We start from the raw sequence: 22753 nt of genomic DNA, 5'->3' as shown, positions 1-22753 counted from the left end.
ACCCTGGTTTTAGTGACTGATGGTCAAGTCCCTGAGTTCTCATTTCAACATGTATTTGGAGACGCCTGTATTTTCTGCTATACCACTCTGCTGAAAAACTTCTCCAAAACGATAGCAAGTTTCCTCTCCCTTTACAAAAGAGTTTCATTAAAAAAAAAAAAGTTTGAGAGGGAATGGTTTAGGTGTGGGTGTCTTGATTCATATTTTACATGCAACAGTTCAGCCCTTGAATGTGGTCAACAATGTGATGCAGGCAAGCTGATCACTTCTGTAATACATACAGACTCAGTAAACCTCCAACTGTGCAAGGGATTATCAAGGCTTAGCAATACACTAGCCCAAAACTGCATTAGGGTGGAAATGACCATGGCCGTTACATTTTTTTTTTTTTAATGCTTATTTTTGAGAGAGAGTGAGAGCACACGCATGAGAGGGAGACACAGAATCTGAAGCAGGCTCCGAGCTGTCAGCACAGAGCCCGATGCGGGGCTTGAACCCACAAACTGTGAGATCATGACCTGAGCTGAAGTCCGGGACTTAACCAACTGAACCACCAGGAGCCCAACTACGGTCCTCAAATCCTGGCTCTGCTCCTTTCTCTCTCATTACCCGTAGCTGTGTAACAAGACATCTCCAAACTCAGTGACTTAATACAAAAGTTGATTGTTATCGTTCAATGGTGTGTGGATTGATTGGGCTCAGCTGGGTGATTCTCGCTCGAGGGTCTCTCGTACAACTGCAGTCAGGTGGTGACTGGGGCTGCAGTCACTGGTAGGTCATCTGGGCCGGATGCCCACCACAGCTGACTCCCATGGCCTAAACCCCAAGGATAATGAGAATGGGAGATGAGACATCAGCTCCCAGGGCTTTCAAAAGAGTCTTTGGAGAATGGGAGGCAGATGGACAAGTGTTTTCTGATATAGCAGGGCAAGGGAAACTAGAAACTAAGTGCCTGCAGTGGGGGGAACTGAAGAGAAACTAGCCATTTCACTGGAAGCAATGCTATGCGGGAGCAGCCCATACTTGGCTCAGGAAAGCTGATCTGTAAAGTTTCCAGAACATTCTCTTTGTGTTGTGCAAATACTATATAATTCTGTACCATTGCCCAACTCCTTTCTACCAAGGGGCTAAGTCTCAGGTCACCCATTTTAGAGACATTTCTTGAGCACCATACTTGTGTTCGACACTGTTCTGGGTACTGGGAAATACTGGTCAGCAGAAGACACAAACGGCCTGCCCGCATGGGGCTTACAGCCTCTGGGGCCTAGGATAGGGATATTTATGAAATAATCATCCAAGTAAATGCATGATTAGCAATAATGGGCAATCATGATAGGCTTGGTGAAGGAAAAGTACACGAAATAGGTTTTTTGGTTGGGGAGGGGACCGTTTGGGGAAGGCTTTTAAATGACAGTCGTGTTGAGATGCAGGGGGAGAGGACTGCAGGAAGAGGTGCCTTCTGGGAGGCAGAAACAGCACGTGCAAGGACCCTATAGCGCGGAGAGGGAGGACCAGGCTGGTGAGAAAAAACAATACAGAAGCAGGGGGAGAACACGCAGGCCCCTGAGAATGATAGAAACCCAATTCACGCTGGCTTAAGAGGGTGGAGGGGAGAAACTTACTGGCTCCCATAAATGAAAATCCAGGGAACTCCAGACTTCAGGCTCAGCCTAAATTCGACTGGGCCCATCTGTTCCTCTATCAGCATTTTTTCCCGGTGGTTCCCCTCTAGGTATCCTGACAAGCAGAGCAAGAGAGCGAGCCACCCGCCACAGTTACCCACGCGGCTCTGGCTTGTGTCTCTTGGGCTCCCCCATTGGCTCAGCGGCCTATCCTTGGAGCGAATCAGTGAGCTGAGAGGGATGAGCTGTCCCGATTGGTCCGATCCATTCGTACCGCAACATGTGACCTGAAAGGTGGATCCCGTGCGGCTGGTCGAAGGAGGCAGGTGAGGTTGGGCAAGGCTAGATTGCAGCGCAAGAGAAGTGAAGAAAACCCAACGATGGGCTGCTGGACGAGGATTCGGTTTTGTCCCGCGAATGTATCAGTGGGCTCACGGGTCGCGCCCTTTGCAAGAAGTATGTCCCTGTAAAGTTGTCGGGCAAAGGAAATGTCTTAACGCCATTTCATGAAGGATCACACAATTTATAACTCATAAATCGCGATGCTTGTATTCCCCAATTGTAAAATAAGAGGCTGGCTGCTTCTGGCTAGCTGCCCAACCTTTAATGAATGATTCCATGCCTCACGCTTGTGAAAAATCCAAAGCAGACTTGGAGATGCAATGTGGTATAGGGATCAGCATAATGCAGAGTTTGGTGCCAGGCCTCCTGGATTGCAATTCTCCTCCACTTAGTCATTTGTCAAGTCATTCAGTGTGGGTGTTTCAGTTCCCATAGGTATTAAAATGGAGAAGACAATAATGTCTACTTCATGCCCTTGTGAGGACTAAATACATTATGGTTAGTATATGGTAAGGACTTAAGAGGGCTTGTTTTGATACAGGGTAAGTGCTACATATGTATTTGCTTTGTTTGTTTGTTTGTTTGTTTGTTTAGGTAGGCTTCATACCCAGCGCAGAGCCCAATGCAGGGCTTGAATTCAGGACGCTGAGATCAAGACCTGAGCTGAGATCAAGAGTCAGAACTTCATGACTGAAGCAACCGGATGCCTCTGCATTTGCTATTATTATATTTAAAATTAAAATAAACCATATAAACATGGTTATATTTAGATTATAAAGAATTCAGGCAATGGATACCAAAAGCACCAATTCCTTTACAAAATAAAAGAAGAAAGGTTGGGGTGCCTGGGTGGCTCAGTCAGTTAAGTGACTGACTTTGGCTCAGGTCATGATCTCACGAGCCCTGCATCGGGTTCTCTGCTGTCAGCGAGGAGCCTGCTTCGGATCCTCTGTCTGTCTCTCTCTCTCCAAAATAAAAACAAACATTTATTTATTTTTAAAAAAAAAAATTTTTTTAACGTTTATTTATTTTTGAGACAGAGACAGAGCATGAACGGGGGAGGGTCAGAGAGAGAGGGAGACACAGAATCGGAAGCAGGCTCCAGGCTCTGAGCCATCAGCCCAGAGCCCGACGCGGGGCTCGAACTCATGGACCGTGAGATCGTGACCTGAGCCGAAGTCAGACGCTTAACCGACTGAGCCACCCAGGCGCCCCAAAACATTTAAAAAATATAAAAGAGGGGCGCTGGGTGGCTCAGTCGGTTGAGCGTCTGACTTCAGCTCAGGTCATGATCTCACAGCTCATGAGTTCGAGCCCCACGTCGGGCTCTGTGCTGACAGCTGGGAGCCTGCAGCCTGCTTCAGATTCTGTGCCTCCCTCTCTCTCTGCCTGAACCCACTCGCATGCTGTCTCTGTCTCTCTCAAAAATAAATAAACTTCAACAAAAATTAAAATTAAAAAAATAAAAAATATAAAAGAAGACAGGTCAACAAAGGAAATAATGATACCAACTGATTGTTTACTGCATGGCAGGAATTGAGCTACAAAGCTCTGCAGGTGTTATCTCACTTAATCCTCATAACCCTATGAGATAGATGCTACTGTCATTTTCATTTTTCGGATGAGGAAATTGAGGCTCAGAGAGGTGAAGTGACTTTGCCCAAGGTTACAAGCCACTAAAGACTTGAACCCAGACATTTGTAATTCCAAACCTTTGCTTTCACAGCCACCGCATCCCAGGGGTCCAAAGAGGCTCAGCCCCGTCCACCTCCCCGCCCCTCTTGCCAGCACGGCCCCACCTCTCTAGCCTGCACCTCCCCCGCGCCCCCTTCCCGCTCCTCCCCTCGGGTGGGCCCCGCCCACGGCCCGCGAGCCAGGTGCCTCCGCAATCCCTGCTCCCGGCCCCGCCCTCTGCCCCGCCCACAGGCCTCGCAGTCGCCGTGGACGCCGTTCTTGCGCATGGAGTCGCCATTTTGCTCCTAGAGAAGCCGCCTGGAGAGCCGGCGCTTTCTTCCTTCGGCAGCCGAGGCTGCGGCGGGGCCGGGGCTGGGGTCGGGGCCAGGTAGGCGGGCGGGAGCCAGCGACGAGTGGCGGCGCGGACCGGCGGGCTCCGGCAGTGCGGGGCGCAGGTGCAAGGGGCGGGGAGCCCCGCGGCGCCGGCTGGCGGACGGGTCGCGTGGTCCCGGGGCGGCGGCTGGGCGGGGGGGGGGTGGGGGGGGGGATACGGCGGGGCGACCCCGGGCTCGCGCCCGCAGCCGCCCCCTCCTCCCTCCCTCCCTCCCTCCTCTCCTTCGCGGGGCCCGCGGGGCTCGGGCCCGGCGCGCGGCCCCGGGTGACCCAGCTCCGGGCGCCTTTGGGAGTCGAGCCCTAATTACGGGACCGGCGGCTCAGAAAACGAGCCTCCAACCCAGCCATCTCCGGCCCCTGGTCTGACACAGCCCCTGATTCCAAGTTGACTGGCCTTGCTAGTCGCGGACCATTTCTGTTCTTCTCTGGCCGGTTTTTTTTTTTTTTTTTTTTCCACCCGGAGCTCACCCAGCAGAGGTTGAGGGAGGACCTCGATGTGATTTTCAGATACTATTTGACTTTAAAATGTTTTTTCCCCAGCATATTGCCTTGACGATAGGGTTTTCCCCCCTTTATTTTAATATTGGCGCAGTTTGGGTGTTTAGCTTTTATAAAGAATAAGGAAATGCAGACTGGGGATTTGGAGCATGAAGAAGTGTGATTTCTTACGCTTAGAAGATTTAAATGAGCAAATAAAAATAATTCAGCCACATCATTGAACTCCGCTAAATCCTACCCTTCTTCCTGGCCGTGTTCCTACCCTGACCCGGTCTATACCGTGATTACCCAGTTTTGATTAGCAGAGAGGAAATTCTGCGCTTATTCACTTAACATAAGCACTGTACAGAGTCCTGGGTATTTACCGTTTTTATTATGTTGACTATATATTTCCGAATTTTACTTAATTACCCCATTATGGATGCTTTTTATCTGTCCAGTGTTGCTCTTAAAAAGAAATCTTGCAGTGACCATCATTGAACATATATGGCTTGTTCTTTTCTTTCCCTGGTACAAATGACCAAAAGGGGAAATACTAAAAGTTATGTGTTGTGTTCTTTCTTCAACACCTGGTATAAATTGTATTTCAAACAAGGCCTGTCTAGACATTTAAAAAACTCTGGGTGTTTGTCTGATTCTGCTGTGATGCTGAATTCAGCATGGGAGTATCATCATTTTCTGTGCTGTTGCATACAACTGTCTGCTACAAGTCAGACTGAAACTCAGCTGTCGTCAGCTGCTTAGAAGCCGCACAGCCTTGAGCACGTTTCTTAATCTCCGGCCTCATTTCCCCATGTGTAAAATGGGTCCACAAGAAAGCAGGTCCACCTGCTTTCTTGAGTTGCCGTAAGAATTCAGAGCACCTAGAAAACAGCGTTAGCTGTAAGAAAACCTGCTGCTGGAGAGACGGGCAAAGAGCCTGGGGTCACAGAGACACGGAAGATTAATTCGGCTTAGGTTTTGCCCTAATTCTCTTCGGTACTGATATAAAAAGCAGTTGTTTTTGAGCGAGGTATGTCAGCAATAAAAATAATAATTGTTTGCATCTTATGATGCTTTTTAGTTTGCAGACTGCTTTGAATACTATTTGTCAATTGTTGCGACTCAGTGAGGTCAGGCTTTATTCAACAACTGTTTGTTACTTTGGCAAACACTGTTGCGCCCCCACGTGCCAGGTACTAGGCACTGGATATACAGCAGAGAATATAATGGTGGGGAAAAAAAAAAAAAAATCTCTGGTGTCCTGAACCTTCGGTACTGGTGGGGGAAGCTGATCTTGCCAAACATCTATCTCTGTTGTCAGGAAGGGAAGGGCCAAGCCACCTACCCAAGAACGGGTCGCTAGTAACCACGGAAGGCAAGCCCGGGATTTCACACTTACTCCGGTGTCTTTAGATAGGAGGTGTTTGCAGCGGATGCTTTGGAGGGAAAGCATCACACTTTAAGGCAAGCCTTCCTCATCTGAAATGCAGAAAAGTGGTTTTGGAAGGACTGCTGGCAACATCCAAAGCGAGTGGTCTTTCAGTGTGGATTCATTCAGGAGACTTCATAGATTGTCCAGTCTCATTCAGAGAGGAGTAGGGTTTGCTTTTCGAAAGGTACTGAGAGCCTCGGAAAAGGACGTGTTTTCATATGTGTTATAAATAATTCTCACACATTCTGGGGTAAATTTAGGATAAATGTAAAAGCAGCTGTAGTTTACAGGGTTGCGGAGCAGGGAGAATGGGAGTGCTCTCTTCACTTTCCATTTCACGCTAAAGCTTTGTGGTAATGAGCCTTCTGCCAGGCCCCATCCTGGTGATTATGTTTCTGAGGATAATCTCTAAAACTCACTTTTTTGAAGCTTGGTAAAGAGTACAACTTGAATTTCCAGTAGGGAAAAGGAGAACCCAAGCTAGCAACAGCCCTTAAGTTTGAACATCTTGTGCAGTGAGTAGGTGCAGAATATGACTGTCGATAACCATTTCCAAATGGATGCTCCTACCTGTGCCATTTTGATGGTGGTGGGTTTTGGTTATAGAAACCTGATGTTGGAAGACTTAGGACTTAAGAGACCACAGTCAGTGGTGAAGGGCATTCAAACTGTGACCAATAACGAAAGGCTGCAAGAAGTATCCTGGGGAAGAGAAGGCACAGAGGCAAGAGAGCCATCTTGAGATAGGTTGAGCACTGCCCAGTGGAAAAGGAATTTGATGTTTCCTGTAAAGAATCAAGGAAAGGACAAAGACCAGGAGGTGTTGAGGGCAGGGAGAGGAAGTTTAGCGTGTTCTAAGGAAGAATTTGGAATGATGGGCCCCTAGGATATGGGCTTTGGGCTCGAGCTGTTCAGGCACCTGGAGTGGCTCCTTGGCGGGAGTCCTGTAGATGGGCCTGGTTATCTCTCAGAGCTCTTTCTACCCTCAGATGCTTTCGTTCTGAGTGTTCCATGTCCTCTCAAGAACACTGGTACCTTAAGAAGCTTCTTATTTGAGGTTTGGGGAATGTAACAAGATGGCCAACATATGCATGTAACCGCACTTGTTCAGTAGAAAACCAAAACCTTGAAAGTGGATACCAATGTAGCTAGCTTCCATTTACCAAGCAGATCCTCTGTGTGGCACACTGTGTTAAGTGCTGTACAGAAATTAATTTTACAGCAACCCTGTAAGGTCACTTTACCCTAAGGCTAAGAGAGACTCATTCATACAGAACCTCGCAGTGAGTCGAGCCCAGATGCAATCGTGAATTTGACTCCAAAGCCTGTATTTATAACTACAGGAGAATGAGTTTTTATTGTTTCCGTCTCCAGACCTGTGCTATCTGTTCCTAAAGACAGACATAGCATTGGTTGAGAGATGGTGTTGGAAGATACTTAAGATCTCTTCCAACTTTGAGTATTGATGACTAAATACATTCTTTTTTTCATCTGTACCAGCCACTCTGGCCCACACTGCCCTAAAGCAGGTGTCAGCAGACTTTCTGTGGAGGCCCAGATGATCAGTGTTTTCAGTTGTATGGCCTGTACTCAACTCTATCATTGTATTCATAGACAGTTTGTAGGCAGTGAGCATGGCTGTGTTCCAATACGATTTTATGTACAGAACGAGCATTTGGAGGGATCTGGTTTGGCCCGTGGGCTGTAGTTGGCTGATCCCTGCTCCCGAGCCACTTTCCATTATAGGTATCCTCGTTGGTCTCCTTAGGGCTTTGGTCATTTGTGCATGTGTTTGTGTTTGGAATTCATACACTGTAGGTCAGTTTTCATTGTAGTGCTCCATTTTTCCCATCACGGGATGCCCCATAAGAGGCACCCTGGGGAAATGTGCTCTCGTAGCCTGCTGGTGCGTCCATACCTATAAATTGCCCTGCCCCAAGGACCCAGTGGTTCTTGCAATTACAGCAGAGACACGCACACGTGCGCTAGGAGCCCTGTTTAGGATGGTGACCCGCTACATGTGCCATCTCCACACCATGGAGTACGCGAAGCAGTTCAAAAGTATATTTTGTAAATATACAACCCCCGGGTTGTCAAAATACATCGTTTAACAAAAAAGATTATAGATAAATTTGCACAATGATTTTTTTTACATTAGAAAGGTATTTTTGTACATATTTTTTTATGGGGTGGGGGTCGCATGTGAATGGGTACAGGTCAGGTGGTGGCCGTACCAAACTGATAAGAACTGTCCGTTCCTGGGGACGTGGGTGGGAAGGAGCCTGGGATTGGTGCTAGTGACGTTAGCCTAAACATCAAGTTTCAGTTCCTCACAAGGAGAATGTGTGTGTGTACCAGTGTAATTAAAATTTAAGAGTAACAAGAAAGATCCGCTTGGCTTCAGTCCCTTTGTAATCTTCCTGGAGCCATCAACCGAGGAAATGCAGTGGGCTCTCCGGGCAGGTCCCCCGCCCTGTGGCCTGCTAGGTTATTGCTACGGCATCTAGTCCTGCACCTTCCTTGGGTGATAAGGACTCAGCCCAGAGAGTGGAGGAGCACATGAACGGCCTGTGGGATTACCACCTCGGCTCTGATGACTCTCGGGCCGGGGGTTTTTCTGTTTGTGCCCTGCTGCCTGTCAGTCGGGTGGTTGCTTTCCTTCCCTTTGGGGTTATTATTTGGTCTCAGCCTTGTGTTCCAGTTCAGAAAAACTTAGATGCCAAGGTCCAGCTTAGACATGACTCAGGGCATCAGAGAGGCAGCTGGCAGCCAAGGGGGAGGTTTGGGGGTAAATAGTTATTATAGGAAAAGCTGGGCACAGATGGGCTATTTATTCGTCATTGAAGGATCGATCAGTCCATGTCCTTGCTAATGGCTCTGCCATTTTTCTGTGTGTTAATCCAGGAGGAATTTTGTTGTCAGAGAATAAAAGGAGGTTGTCCATAATTGACTTTAAGCAGCAAACAGTAAAACACTGAGCTCTTCAGCTCCGCCTTTCTTGTAAGTTTATCATTTGTTCCCAGTGGTCATGAAAACTAATTAAATCATGCAGTAACATTTTTCCATAAATCCGGAACCCTGAAATCCAAATGAACTTTTTATTTGTCCATACATATATTTAATATAAAAGACTCCATCATGGCGAAAACTAATTTCCTTCAGCTTAAGTCATTTGCTAGTAAAAAAAAAAAAAAAGTTCATTCAGGTGAATTTCATATTCTGTGGCGGTTCTTAATATACTTTTAATCCTCCTAGGCTCTGAGAATTGGAAAACCAAGAAGGTTTTGATGTTTTGTGTGGCGCCACCTGAATTAGAAACCAAGATGAACATAACGAAAGGAGGTCTGGTGTTGTTTTCAGCAAATTCTAACTCCTCGTGTATGGAGCTTTCAAAGAAAATTGCTGAGTGAGTACTTCGTGCCATTAAAATCCATATTCAGTATGTCATGTTGTAAGAAAAAAATTTTTTTTTAATTTTTTAATTTATTTTTGAGACAGAGAGAGACAGAGCATGAACAGGGGAGGGGCAGAGAGAGAGGGAGACACAGAATCTGAAACAGGCTCCAGGCTCTGAGCGGTCAGCAGAGAGCCCGACGCGGGGCTCGAACTCATGGGCTGTGAGATCATGACCTGAGCTGAAGTCGGACGCTTAACTGACCAAGCCACCCAGGCGCCCCGAAAAATTTTTTTATGTTTATTTTTGAGAGAGAGAGAGGCAGAGGCAGACACAATCTGAAGCAGGCTCCAGGGTCTGAGCTGTCAGCACAGAGCCTGATGCGGCCTCGAACTCACAACCCGTGAGGTCATGACCTGAGCTGAAGTCAGATGCTTAGCTGACTGAGCCCCCCAGGCTCCCCTCCTTATACTTTTCTGATGATCACTTCAAGTATGATGATCATTTCGAGGAGCCAATGGAGGTGAAGGTTCTTCATTTCTTCCAGTCACAGGCGCCCTCATTATGTCATGTTTTAAATTTGACTATCGGAATAGCAACTGATTGTTAAACTTGAGAACAGATGTTTTGTAGCTGGTCTGTGTATTGTCTGTATATTAAGGGCTAACTTTTTTTGTGAACTGTCGTAACTCCCTACACGTTCGTTCGGCAGACATTTATCGAGTCTTTATAAGTGCCAGGGATTGTGTTAGGTGCCGCATACGTGGAGAATTACTTGCGTATGAAGAGCAATGAAGTGTATTCTGTATGAACATAGTTTACATAGATTGTAGTTCAGTCTAGTTTTAGTTATTTATTAAATAAAGTTTGAACCCCCTACTATGTATTAGACCTTGATCTAGATATTGGGGATTAACAGTGAACTGAATAGTCAGGATCCTTCTATGTAGTAGGGGAGCCAGACAAGAAGAAAGTCAACAAAACAAACAAGAGAATTTCAGGTGGCGATGGTGTGAAGAAAACGGGATGAAGGGAAAGGTTTGTGCAGGTTGTTCTGTTTTAGCTCAGGTGCCTTTTAAGCCCAGGGGATGGTATGTGAATTGGGAAACCCTCCAGGCAGAGGGAACAGAAGGTTCAAAGGCAGGAGGGGTTGGTGTAGCCCAGGGACAGGCTCGATCAGGCTAAGCTGGCCTCCAGAGGCCTTCTTGGGGAGGCGTGGGGTGGGGGTTAGGTAACGGAGCGACAGACAGTATCGTATCCACTTTCAATTTTATAGTAAGAGTGCCTCTGTTTTATTTCGCTTTGTCTCATTTTTAATCAATTTATGAATCATCCTTAAATAGTAAAGATGTTGAGTCGATTTTATTTCTATTACCTTTTCAGCTTTTTCCCCCTTTTCTCTTCCCTAGGCGGCTGGGGGTGGAGATGGGCAAAGTGCAGGTTTACCAGGAACCTAACAGAGGTGAGCTATCTCAGACATGCGTGTGATGTTGATCTTTTTGTGGAATGTGACGTTCTGGCTCTGTCCTTCATCCTCTGCTCTTAAAATAGTTGGACCCAGCGGCCAGTTATTTCCGCCTGCGGGAAGTCCAGCGGGCAAGGGGGCGAATACAACTGGACGTAGACCATCTGGGGGCTTGAACTCCAGTTCTCAGACCTCATTCAGTAAAGACTGCAGACATGCACGCAGCTGGCCCACTGAATGGAAATCTAGCTCAGCAGTTGTGTGAATTTGTGTCCCCTTAGGTGGGATGAGAAAGCCCTGTGTGGCCACGGTGTTAACTGGTTGCCATTCTTTATTCCCCATAAATTGCCGTTAGGAAATGCTTTTGTTAATTGATTTCCGTCATTACATAAACACCCCACATTGTGCACTTGTTCACGTGTTACTTACTCTTTGTAATTTCTGTAGAAATGGTGGATATTTGAAATTATCCTAGCAGGCATGATGGACAGCTTACCAGGACCCGAGGGTCAGATGACTTATCCTTGGCGAGTTATTTAATTTTTCTAAACTGCGAATGATTTGTGCTGCTTTGAGGATTTAATGGGATAATTTGTGTGCCTTCGCACTTCTTGGTGCGTAGTAGGTGCTCGGGAAACCCTGGTTCCCTGTCCTTTTCCACTGTAGGATTTTGGCAGTTACCTAAATATTGGGAGAACTTACAAGACGCTTTGATGAAAAGGCACAAATTTGTTTCCCCCCTATTTATTTCTGCCATCACTGCCACCTTTTTCCTGCCTCCCAAGATCCCCCATGTGGCTTCAGTAGGAAAAATGTGTAATTGAAGAAAATACGCAGGGAGAGTTTGGAGAAGGGTCTGCTGCTAAAGCAGATTGCGTGATGCCCTTTGTGTAGCCTGGAAGGGAGGGTTAGGGAGAGCTGGTGGTGGGAGTCTCGTCCCAGGAGGAAAGTTCGTCTGCCCTCTGGGTTCCTGCCTGAGGGTGGGGAGAATACTTGGTGTCTATCGGGAAGGAAGGCTGGAACTGATGTTTGTGGATTCCTCGCTGTTACCAGGGACTGAAGCCCTGTGTTCAGGGGTGATGTTAGGTACAAAGTCCCCAAGTCCCCGAAGTGACAGAGTCAGGATTCAAACCCAGCTCTCCCCGACCCTAAAGTTCATTTTCTTTCCTTGGTATACCGTATATTCCTTTGTAAACACACGTTCTGTTTTTTCCCAACATTTTTAACAAAAATGTTTGGACCTGTAAAAAAGATAAGAGACTAGAGCTGTGAATATCCCACGTGTATGTCTGCCGTGGACTCAACAGCTTACATTTTGCGACATGAATATGAATGCGTGCAACCTTTTGAAAGTAAGTTGCAGGCATCAGGTCACTTAAGCTCTGAATGCTTGGCTGTGCCCCTCCCGAGGAAAAGGGCTTTGTTCTGCATGAATACGTTGTCTGGTTTAAAGAAATAAGTGACCATTCTCTAATTATGTAATATCTCGCCAATATTCAGATTTCCCTTGTTGTCCTGGAGAGCCTTTTATGGCTATTCGGTTCTTTTTTTTTTCCAAACCAGGATTTTTGGCTCAAGCAATGTGTTTTCTTTTTCACTGTTGTTTTTCTGTTTTTGTTTTTTTTTTTTTTTTTAATGTTATTTTTGAGAGAGAGAGAGAGAGAGCACATGAGCAGGGAGGAGCAGAGAGAAGGGGACAAAGGACCCACAGTGGGCTCCATGCTGACAGCAGCCAGCCGGATGTGGGGCGAGAACTCATGAGAGAACTCACGTGAGATCATGACCTGAGCTCAAAGTCGGATGCTCAACCGACTGAGTCACCCAGGCGCCCCTCGAGGGATGTGTTTTCTGTATCTCTTTAGTTTCTTCTCATCTAGGACATTTCTTTTCTTCGTGTGATACTTTGAAGAATGCCCCATTCTTCATTTGTTTAATTGTTTCCTTGTGGCCATTCACAAGATTTTTTGAGAGTAGGGATGTTAAACCTTCTTTGTCTTTATTCTTATAATGTTTTTGTAACACTTGTTGCCAAATAAGTTAATTGTTGCTGCTTTTATGAAGGAGTATGTAGTTTCCCATAGAGATACCCTGCTCAGCGTGGCTCAGTGCTCCCTGCCTGTATGGAAGTAAGAAGGGTAGATTACTTGGTCCAAGTGGGAAATGGAATTCTCTCAGTAGCACGAACTGTAACGTTGACATGTTTAAAAAGGGTGATTGATGCCAGTGTGTTCACTATCATTTACAGCACCAAAAGCCTTGTGAATGTTTTTAACAGTTCCGTTCTCCACATTTTGTGACACTGGGGATGAGGAAGATTTTTTTGTGCATTTTCAAAAATTTAAATTATGTGCCGTCTTCACCACCGCCTCTTTTTTTCCTTTTCCCGCCAGAAACAAGAGTACAGATTCAAGAATCCGTGAGGGGAAAGGATGTTTTCATCATCCAGACTGTCTCAAAGTGAGTCCTTAGCCAACAGACACGGGGTCTCTCTGGGTTTCTTTCTGGGCAAGAGTGCTTGGAATCATAAGAGCTGACTAGACAGGAAGAATTATGACCATTTTAAAATTGGTATGTTTTATTTTGCTAATTTTTCTGACATAACTGCTGACTTTTAGGTGTTCTTTCAGGGTTCTCGAAGGGTGAAAGTAGCCAGGTACTGGAGCAGAGGCTCTTAACGAGAATAGGACCTATGACGTTGCCTCTCAGTAGCCGGAATCTTATACAACTTGCAGGGAAGCTCTTCTGGTTCCCCCAAAAAAGGCAGGGGGAGAGGGGTTTACTTACTTGGGCTTCTTAAAGCTTTGACTGCAGGTCATTGAAAAATCACCACTTATTATCATGTAGATTAAATGAGCTGAGAAGGTAAAATAATGTATTGAAGGATGTATTCCTGTGTGGTGTGTGACGTTTGACATACGTATGTGTGTGTTTGGAAAGTTGTCGAGGCCACAGATGTGTAAGGTGGGTGTGGAGGAGTCTGTGCGGCGAGGTTCTCTGCACCGTTGTTTTATCAAATGCCGCACTGTCCACGGACGCCTCCGAATGCCTCTGTGTATGAAAGTTCTTCACCTCAAAGTGGCTTTTAATAATGTCTGAAAATCAGTTTATATAGCGTGTACCATTTTTTGAGCTTAGAGATGCTAAATTTTGCTGCATGTTAGATTTGTGTTTATATGTGTAAAAAATACCAAAGAAAGCCTGGTCTCGGGAGAATTTAGCCTCGCAACACACATACTTCCACCGAATGTTGAACATCTATCCTGGTCCTTGGTTCATCGGGATGAAGTCTCGTAGTCCCCTGGCTCCTCTGGGAAGAACAGTTGACGGGGACCTGTCGTCGCGTCCCATGCCTTCCTGGGAGCATGTGTGCCGTGGAGAAGGGCGGGGGCCGCTTGTTTCGATCCCTCTGCCACGTAGCGTCCTCGGCAGACCTGGGCGGGGCTGGGGGCACTGAGTTCTTGTGGCCTCTCCGCCTGGCATGCTGAAGGGCCAGGGTGCTGGTGGAGAACTCCGTTGTGGGCACCCCTTGCCCTTCACCTTCCGGCATCGGGGTGGGGAAAGCGCAGAGCACAGGACGACTTCCGTCGCTTCTGGCTCCTGCGTGTCTGGGTGCTGTTACCTCCTCAGAGACACGTGTGACTCCATTTTGGAGAAGTGCACGGAAGTGTTTGCGTCACACGGGAGAAGTGGGCATGGAAAGCCAAATCGGACTTAGAATTCAGGGCTTCAGAGGGGGGCTCGTGTAGTCCTTCCCGTTTCCAGGTCCTTGCATTCCTTTCCTGTGTTTTGGTTTATTTCAACACTTATCATTTTGCCCCCCGCCTTTTTTTAGTTTCTTCTTCCTGTAGTGAAACCCACCTGCTCGTCTCATCCTGCATCGTTCCGAGCCGCGCCGTAGGCTTGTGCGAGCTCTGCGGTTCTTAGTCTTGCCAGGTTGCCGGAAGCCTGGCCGTTGTGGTCTTTGCCAGATAGTTAACGTTGAGATCTGAGGTCATCAGTACATCTTCTGTTTCATTTTAGTACAGGCTAATGGTGGGCACTAAAGTATTAGAAAAATTTTAAATGGAGGCAATGCTGTCCAGTAGCTCAACTTCTGCAGTCACTCAGACAAGTTCATGATCAGAGGTTAGCGCTGGCCAGCCTGTCAGCAGTTCACAGGAGACAAGTGCTCCCGCACGCATGATTCGGGACCCTTGGTGTAACTCTGTACTCCCTGTCGGGTCCTCTCCTCCTACTCTTTCACTTTGGGGGGGGGGGGGGGAGTGTGACCTTGAGTGCCCGGCATCTAGAAAGCCATGAAACTCGATGAGGAGCCCAGCGGATGAGGCGAGGTCACAGGAGAGGGCAAATGAATGGGCATTAGGCAGGAAGGTGGGGACAGGAGAACCGGCACAGGAAGCCAAGTGGGGCAGCACAGGAGGAAGTCCTAGAAGCCAAGTGGGTCAAGCAGGGTGAGCAGCCCGGGGAGTTGAGGTGAGAGGAGGAGGAGAAATGACCTTGGATCTAGCTGCGTGGAGGTCGTTGATGACCTGGATTGGAACGTGTTGGGAGAGAGTGAGTGGAGATGAGCTGATGATAGCAGTGTAGACAGCTCCCTTGAGACATATACACAGGGGAGCAAAGAAGTTCGGGGGCAGTGGGAAAAATGGCCACTAGTTGTTTTTTTTAAATTTTTTTTTTAATGTTTATTTTTGAGATAGAGGGAGACAGCGCGTGAGTGGGGGAGGGGCAGAGAGAGAGGGAGACACAGAATCCGAAGCAGGCTCCAGGCTCTGAGCTGTCAGCACAGAGCCCGACGCGGGGCTCGAACCCACGAATCGTGAGATCATCACCTGAGCCGAAGTCGGATGCTTACCCGACTGAGCCACTCAGGCGCCCCACTAGTTGTTTTTAATGTGACAGCAGAATGTTTATAGTCCGATGGGTACAGTCTGGTCGGGGGGGGGCATACCAGACTGATGATGGAGGCAAGAGAGGGAGGATCACTGGAGTCCTGTGGAGTAGGGGTGGTTAGTGGGCCATCTGGAGGGCTCATTTCAGAGTAACTTCGGTGTGGAAAGTGTGTCTCTGACTGAGGGCGGAGGGCGGGCAGACCTGTAGGTGCAGATACGTGTGTCGGTGGGAGCCCATGGAAGCTCGCTCTTCTGACTGCTATTTTTAGGAAGAAAGGAAGTAGTGTCATGGGCTGGGAGGGAATGTGGGACATGTTGGTTCCTCTTCTGCGTCTCGAGCCTTGAGACTTGGTAGAGACAGGAGTAGCACACTGCTGACATCTTGTTGGAACAGGCATCTCACGTTCCTTGCTGGGACACTCTCTCCCCCTCCCCCTCCCCCTCCCCCTCCCTCCCTCCCTCCTCTCTCTCTCGGAACACAGGGATGTAAACACCACCATCATGGAACTCCTGATTATGGTGTACGCGTGTAAGACCTCCTGTGCCAAAAGCATCATCGGCGTGATTCCCTACTTTCCTTACAGCAAACAGTGCAAGATGAGAAAAAGAGGCTCCATTGTTTCTAAACTGCTGGCTTCGATGATGTGCAAAGCGGGTAAGAATGGCAGATATTTGATGCTTAGCGGGACCCGGGAAGTTTATTTTTACCTTAGAAATTGTAAAGCCTTGTTTTAACTAAATGCGAATGCTAAACAGAGTGAAAGACTTTTTCTTGTTTTTTAATGTGTTTTATTTATTTTTGAGAGAGACCAAGTACAAGTTGGGGAGGGGCAGAGGGAGAGGGAGACGCAGAATCTGAAGTAGGCTCCAAGCTCTAGCTGTCAGTACAGAGCCCCATGCGGGGCCTGAGCCCATGAACCATGAGATCACGAGCTGAGCTGAAGTCAGATGCTTAACTGACTGAGCCACCCAGCGCCCCAGGAAGACCGTTTTTAAAGACAGCTTATGTATAACGAGAAAGCAGTGCAGATAATTCTCTCCTGTTCCCAACTCCCTGAAACACAGAATTAAGGAGAATGACTTATTTTTTCCTAATTTCTTTGTTTAAAAAATGACACTGAAGCAACAAATTACACTCACATTTAAGTCATTTTTGAAGGGGAAAAGGCATTTGGAACCGAGCATTTTAACAGCAACAACTTCCTTTAGCCTCTTCGCAGCACAGATTGGCATATTTTGCAAACCATATGTGGTAATTTGTGTTGCGCCTTTTCAGGTAGCCTAATTGTCTCCCCCTTGTTTCTGAATAACCTTCAGAGTTGTGCACATGCCTGTGTGGGCACGTGCATGCGTGTGTATGATTGTAGAAGCCACATATCCTGGAGCATTGGCACAGAGAGGGAAGGATTAAAATATTCCCACATCACTGCGTTTGAACACAGTCACTTACTGTGGAATAAATTTTCTACTGTAGCATTCCAGAGAAGGCAAAGAAACAAACAAAACACACCATAACTTGGTGAAACTTGAACCCCAGCAACGTCAGTGTTACAACCTATTGAAAAGTCAGTTTTCAGAGTTTTCAAAGCTGGCTGAAGGGAGCAGGCTGGCTCACTGAGCCTTGCGAAAAGATGCTTGTCTTCTCTTCTGGCCTTGATCCTGGATGGGCCACCAGGTTGACTTTCCTGGTTTTTGGGTCAAGTTTGGCTTTTAAAACTTTTCCAATTAGATTTTCCTTCTACTTTTATTTTCTTTCTTTCTTTTTTTTTTTTTAATTTTTTAAATGTTTGTTAATTTTTGAGAGCGCAAGCAGGGGAGGGGCAGAGAGAGGGAGACACAGAATCGAAAGCAGGCTCCAGGCTCTGAGCTGTCAGCACAGAGCGTGACGCGGGGCTTGAACTCACAAACCGTGATACCATGACCTGAGCTGAAGTCGGACGCTTAACTCACTGAGCCACCCAGGTGCCCCTCCTTATACTTTTCTGATGATCATTTCAAGTATGATGATCATTTTGAAGAGCCAGTGGAGGTGAAGTTTCTTCATTTCTTCTAGTTACAGGCCTGTGCAGTTTGTCTTAAGATTTTAAGACAATATTTGTCTTAATATGGCTTTGCTGTACCTATTAAGGAAACTTCAAGGAGATGTAACTTGCTCTAATACAATTATAAGAGACCTTTCTTCATTACTATTACCTTTGCTGTTTTAAGACTATAAATTGATGTGAAAATCATGTATCTCTGTGTAAGAAAACCACCCAGTCTTTCCCTTCTAAGTGGGGAAAAAGCCAGTTCCCCTCCTGTGTATCTCTTGTACTACTCACGCAGAAGATGTCACTTTTGGTCACCAGATGTGTAGAGCTTTTTCCCTACACTTAGCAATTCTCCATGACATCAGCTGGGTATCCTACGGTTTTTGTTTTTTGTTTTTAATGTTTATTACTTTTGAGAAAGAGAGAGAGAGAGAGAGAGAGAGAGAGAGAGAGAGGGGGAGGGGCAGAAAGAGAGGGGGACAGAGGATCTGAAGCAGACTCCGTGCTGACAGCAGAGAGCCCAGTGTGGGGTTGGAACTCACAAACCATGAGATCATGACCTGAGCCGAAGTCAGATGCTTAACTGACTGTGCCACCCAGACGCCTCTGGGTATCCTACAATCTAACTAAATTCTGACACTGTCTACCTGGAGGTAGACACCTGTGCTTCTGACCAATCTGCTGTGAATCAGAAGCTCCCAGGACCCATCCTCAGATTTGATTATTTGCGGGAGCAACTTACAGAACTCGGGAAAACTGCCCACTTACTGTTTGCCACTTGATTGGAAAAGCGTAAGATAAAGAATACGGGCGATTGTCCTGCTGGAGGGGATGCGAGGCCCCACATGTGGGGAGGGCTGCGGAGCCCATGACCTCTGCCAGCACCTCCACCTGTTCACCTACCTGGCAGCTGCCCGAAACCTCTGCTTCCTCGTGCCTGCTCCATTTCCGGCCCCTTCCCCTGCCTCTGGAGAATGGAGGTGGGGATGGGGTGAAGGCTGAAAATTCCAAGCTCCAAGAGCCCACCAAGAGTCACCTCATTAGGGGGCACCTGAGTAGCTCAGTAGGGAGACTTCAGCTCAGGTCATGATCTCAATGGTTTGTGGGTTCGAGCCCCGCATTGGGCCCTGTGCCGACAGCTCAGAGCCTGGATGGAGCCTGCTTTGGATTCTGTGTCTCCCTCCCTCTCTGCCCCTCACCCACTCATACTCTGTCTCTCTCTGTCTCTCTCTCTCAAAAATAAATAAACATTAAAAAAAAATTGAAAAAAAACCAAAAGTCACCTCATTAGAACAGAAGGTGCTCCTAGCGCTCTTTTCTCTTAGGAATGTACCAGGGTTTTAGGAGCTCTGTGTTAGGGACAGGGGTCAGGGACCACTATATGTTTTCTGTTCTCTCACAGTGTCATTGAATTAAAAAACCTGAGAGAGAGAGACTCTGAGTCTTTTTAATTAGAGAGCAGTTTTTTAAATGCTATTATATATAGTATTTATATATGCTTATTTCATGCAGTACAGCTGGTTATTTAGCTCTTCATATGTTTGTGTCTTTGTTTCCAAAGGTCTAACTCATCTTATTACTATGGATTTGCACCAGAAAGAAATTCAAGGCTTCTTCAACATTCCTGTTGATAATTTAAGAGCATCTCCCTTTTTACTGCAGTATATTCAAGAAGAGGTGGGCTAGCTCATACTTCTGTATTTTAACATTCTGTTTAAGGTTGGAAAGACGCATTTCCATTTCCTTGGGCCACCTGTCAAGGATTAAAACTTGGTGTATTCTGCTTAAAGCACGATTTACTTTACAAATGTAATTCAGTGTATTTTAAAATTCTTTTTTTTTTTTTGTTAAAGTTTATTTATTTTTGAGAGAGAGCGTGAGTGGGAAAGGGGCAGAGAGAGAGGGAGAGAGAATCCAAAGCAGGCTCGACACTGTCGGCACAGAGCCTGACACGGGGCTTGATCCCATGAACCATGAGATCGTGACCAGAGCCAAAATTGAGAGTTGGACGCTTCACTGACTGAGCCAACCCAGGTGCCCCTGTGTTTTCAAATTTTTAATCTGCAGTTTGTTTCTTTCGTGAAGCTCTTTAAATTGTGTTTTCTTTTGGACCTCAGGTACCTAGAATTGAACTAGTTGTGATCATGGTCAAATAACTGTTGTCATTGGTCCACGCGTGCACCTGGCCCTCATTTGTGTTTCCATCGCTCTGCCTGTCTCTCTGTCCATCTGTCTGTAGTGGTCACCGGCCGTGATCCTCCCACGTAGGAAGAAAACTAGATCCGTCATAACTGACATCCACTCATGTGGTCCTTTTCTGTCACATCCCCCTGCCTCCTCCTGCCCAAGGGAGCCACTATCCTGAGTCTTGCTTCATCGTTTTCTTGACTTCCTTTGTAGATGGTCTTATCGCATATGTACATACACATACATACAGGTATTATTCAAAGACAAAAACAATACACTTTTTTAAGTTTATAAAGAGTCAGATTGTGTGATTTGGGGGCAGTTTTCACTTGCTGTTACGTTAGTAAGACTCATCCATGTTATGTGTCACGGTGCATCCATTTTGACTGTTGAGAAATAGTCACTGTGCAGCCTTGTCACAGTTTACTCATAGGTTTTTGCTCTTGTGATTGTGTCCTGTGAGCACTCTTGTAGGTGTCTCCTGTGGTGTGCAAGCAAGTGTATCGTGATTCTATATTCATCTCTAGATGGCATGGTCTGTGTTTAATTTTTCCCAAAGCAGTTACACCTTTCCGTTCTGACCAGCAGTGAGTCAGGTAGTCTGTGGATCCAACTTTGTTTCAATACTTACATTACCAGAATTTAAAACTTTTGCCTGTTGAATGGCTGTGGCCTGGTGTGTTGCTGTCACGTCGATGGATATATCTCTGATGATGTAAGAAATCGAGCGTCTCTTCGTAGATTTCCTTTTCTGTGAAAAGGTGCTTAATGCCTTTTGTTTGTGTGTTTCCTCCGTGGTTTTGTGTGTTTCTTTCTGTGCCACAGGCATCCTTTTTTAATTCTTGATTGTAGCCATTGGTTAGTATTTGTTTTACATATATCTCAGTTTGTAACCTGTAGTTTTCTTTAGGGAGTCTACATAACCAGACATGTTCAGATTTTTTTTTTCATTGAGGTAAAATTCACATAACATAAAATTAACCACTTTAGGGGCACCTGGGTGGCTCAGTCGGTTAAGTGACTTTTTAAAAAAAAAAAAAATTTTTTTTTACGATTATTTGTTTTTGAGAGACAGAACACGAGTGGGGGAGGGACAGAGAGAGAGAAGAAGACACAGACTCGGAAGCAGGCTCCAGGCTCTGAGCTGTCAGCACAAGCCCAGTGCGGGGCTTGAACTCACGAACTGTGAGATCATGACCTGAACTCAAGTCGGATGTTTAACTGACTGAGCCACCCAGGCGGCGTCCCAAGGGTCTGACTCTCGATGTTGGTTCAGGTCATGATCTCACGGTTTGGGAGATCTAGTCCCAAGTTGGGTTCTGCGCTGATAGCTCAGAGCCTGCTTGGGATTTTGTCTCTCCCTCTCTCTCTCTGCCTCTCCCCTGCTCACACATTGCACATGCATGCTCGCTCTCTCTCTCTCAAAATAAATAAACTTAAAAAAAAATGAAGTACTCTACAGGAGCTCACTGTTTAAAAGGACTTCTGTTCTTTTTGCCTTTTACGGCGTGCTTGTTTTAGTTGACCATATCTTACCGAATCGAAGATGCCATCGGCTAAGGTTTACATTATTTAGGTCATCAGGAAGGAAGGAAACACTGTGGATTAGCTGTGTGACACAGTGCCTTTGTGTCCCTCAGTGATCCTGTTCTGCAAGGCTGATGCTGACATTTTCCGATCTGACAGCTCACATGTTTCTGTCTTGAGCCGTCACTGGAATTGAAGCCCTTTCTGCCAGAGTTGGAAGGAAAGTCCCGATAATTGGATGCTCATGGCCTTGAAGCTTTGGGCCTCTCTCCTGGGAGTTTGGCAGGTTCTCCTTCCTTCAGTCGCGTTGTGGGTGCGTGTTAGGTGTCCTTTGAGATTCAGTCCTTTCCAGCTTCACTGGCAGTGCACAGCCTTCCTTCGTTAGGTCCCACAGAGCATTCCATTATCGCCTTATGGGAAGATACTCGCTTGCAGTCATTCGTCCAGCGATGACTGCTTGAGCCACGAATGTGAAATCTACACCCTGCTGTCCACGTGCTGTGTCTTTTTGCATGCACTGTCGCTGTTCGTTTTAATGCCGAATCATAGGGAACTCTTGCTGGAGACGTTTTAAATGGCAGTCAAACCCGGCCCGTACAGAACCAGCAGTGCCTGTGGCTTGTTTGAAATGAATGCCGTGGCCTTCTTCACATGTGTGAAGGGCTGGAAAAGCACATCACAGCTGCTGTGGGGCCGACAGCAGCTGTAAGACACTACTGAGTTTAGGACATCCAAATCAGAGAGATACTAAAATATGACCGAAATTGGCTTGGGTATTGATTAAACACAATGCGTATTTTTAAAAAATGACGAGGTATTACGGTGATAGTTCTAGAGATCATCGGTCTGCACCAGGATTCTTAAGGAAATGATGAAGAGGAGGGCCACAAGTATATTTCTTTGGTGTACGTAGAGATCCCATCCTATCTCATCAATTTTTAAATAGGAACTTCTAGAGTTATCTTGTTTCTTTTTTTTTTTTTTTTTTTTAATTTTTTAATGTTTATTTTTGAGAGAGAGAGAGAGAAAGAAAGAGACAGAGTGAGAGTGGGGAAGGGGCAGGGAGAGAGGGAGACACAGAACCCAAAGCAGGCTCCAGGCTCAGCTGTCAGCACAGAGCCTGATGTGGGGCTTGAACGCACAAACCATGAGATCGTGACCTGAGCCCAAGTTGGACGCTTAACCGACTGAGCCATCCAGGTGCCCCTGGAGCTATCCTGTTTCTGATTCTTGAGTTGCATCCCTCCTCCCCCTGACTTCCCACCCGACCCCAGTGTTCTTCTTAGTGTCTCTGAATGCAGCCACTCTCTTTACA

General features: G+C 46.5%; 1 protein-coding gene across 2 annotated transcripts in view; it reads left to right on the top strand.

The window, feature by feature from the left end:
* Nucleotides 1-3884: 3884 nt before the first annotated feature.
* Nucleotides 3885-22753, top strand: part of PRPSAP2 (phosphoribosyl pyrophosphate synthetase associated protein 2) — a 45926-nt gene continuing 27057 nt past the window's right edge. The window contains exons 1-7 of one of the 2 annotated variants that reach the window (XM_060647126.3): nt 3885-4026; nt 8848-8943; nt 9199-9349; nt 10747-10799; nt 13193-13259; nt 16177-16349; nt 19286-19401. In XM_060647126.3, the coding sequence (XP_060503109.1) occupies nt 9231-9349; nt 10747-10799; nt 13193-13259; nt 16177-16349; nt 19286-19401 (528 nt within the window). In that variant the 5' untranslated portion in view covers nt 3885-4026; nt 8848-8943; nt 9199-9230. The remainder of the gene's footprint in view (nt 4027-8847; nt 8944-9198; nt 9350-10746; nt 10800-13192; nt 13260-16176; nt 16350-19285; nt 19402-22753) is intronic. The other variant, XM_060647127.3, reaches the window with a different exon arrangement.

This window comes from Panthera onca, chromosome E1 (genome assembly GCF_046562875.1).
Source record: "Panthera onca isolate mPanOnc1 chromosome E1, mPanOnc1 haplotype 2, whole genome shotgun sequence".
Classification (NCBI taxonomy): domain Eukaryota; kingdom Metazoa; phylum Chordata; class Mammalia; order Carnivora; family Felidae; genus Panthera; species Panthera onca.
The sequence above is the reverse complement of the archived record's forward strand: the minus strand, read 5'-3'. Positions and strand labels throughout refer to the sequence as shown.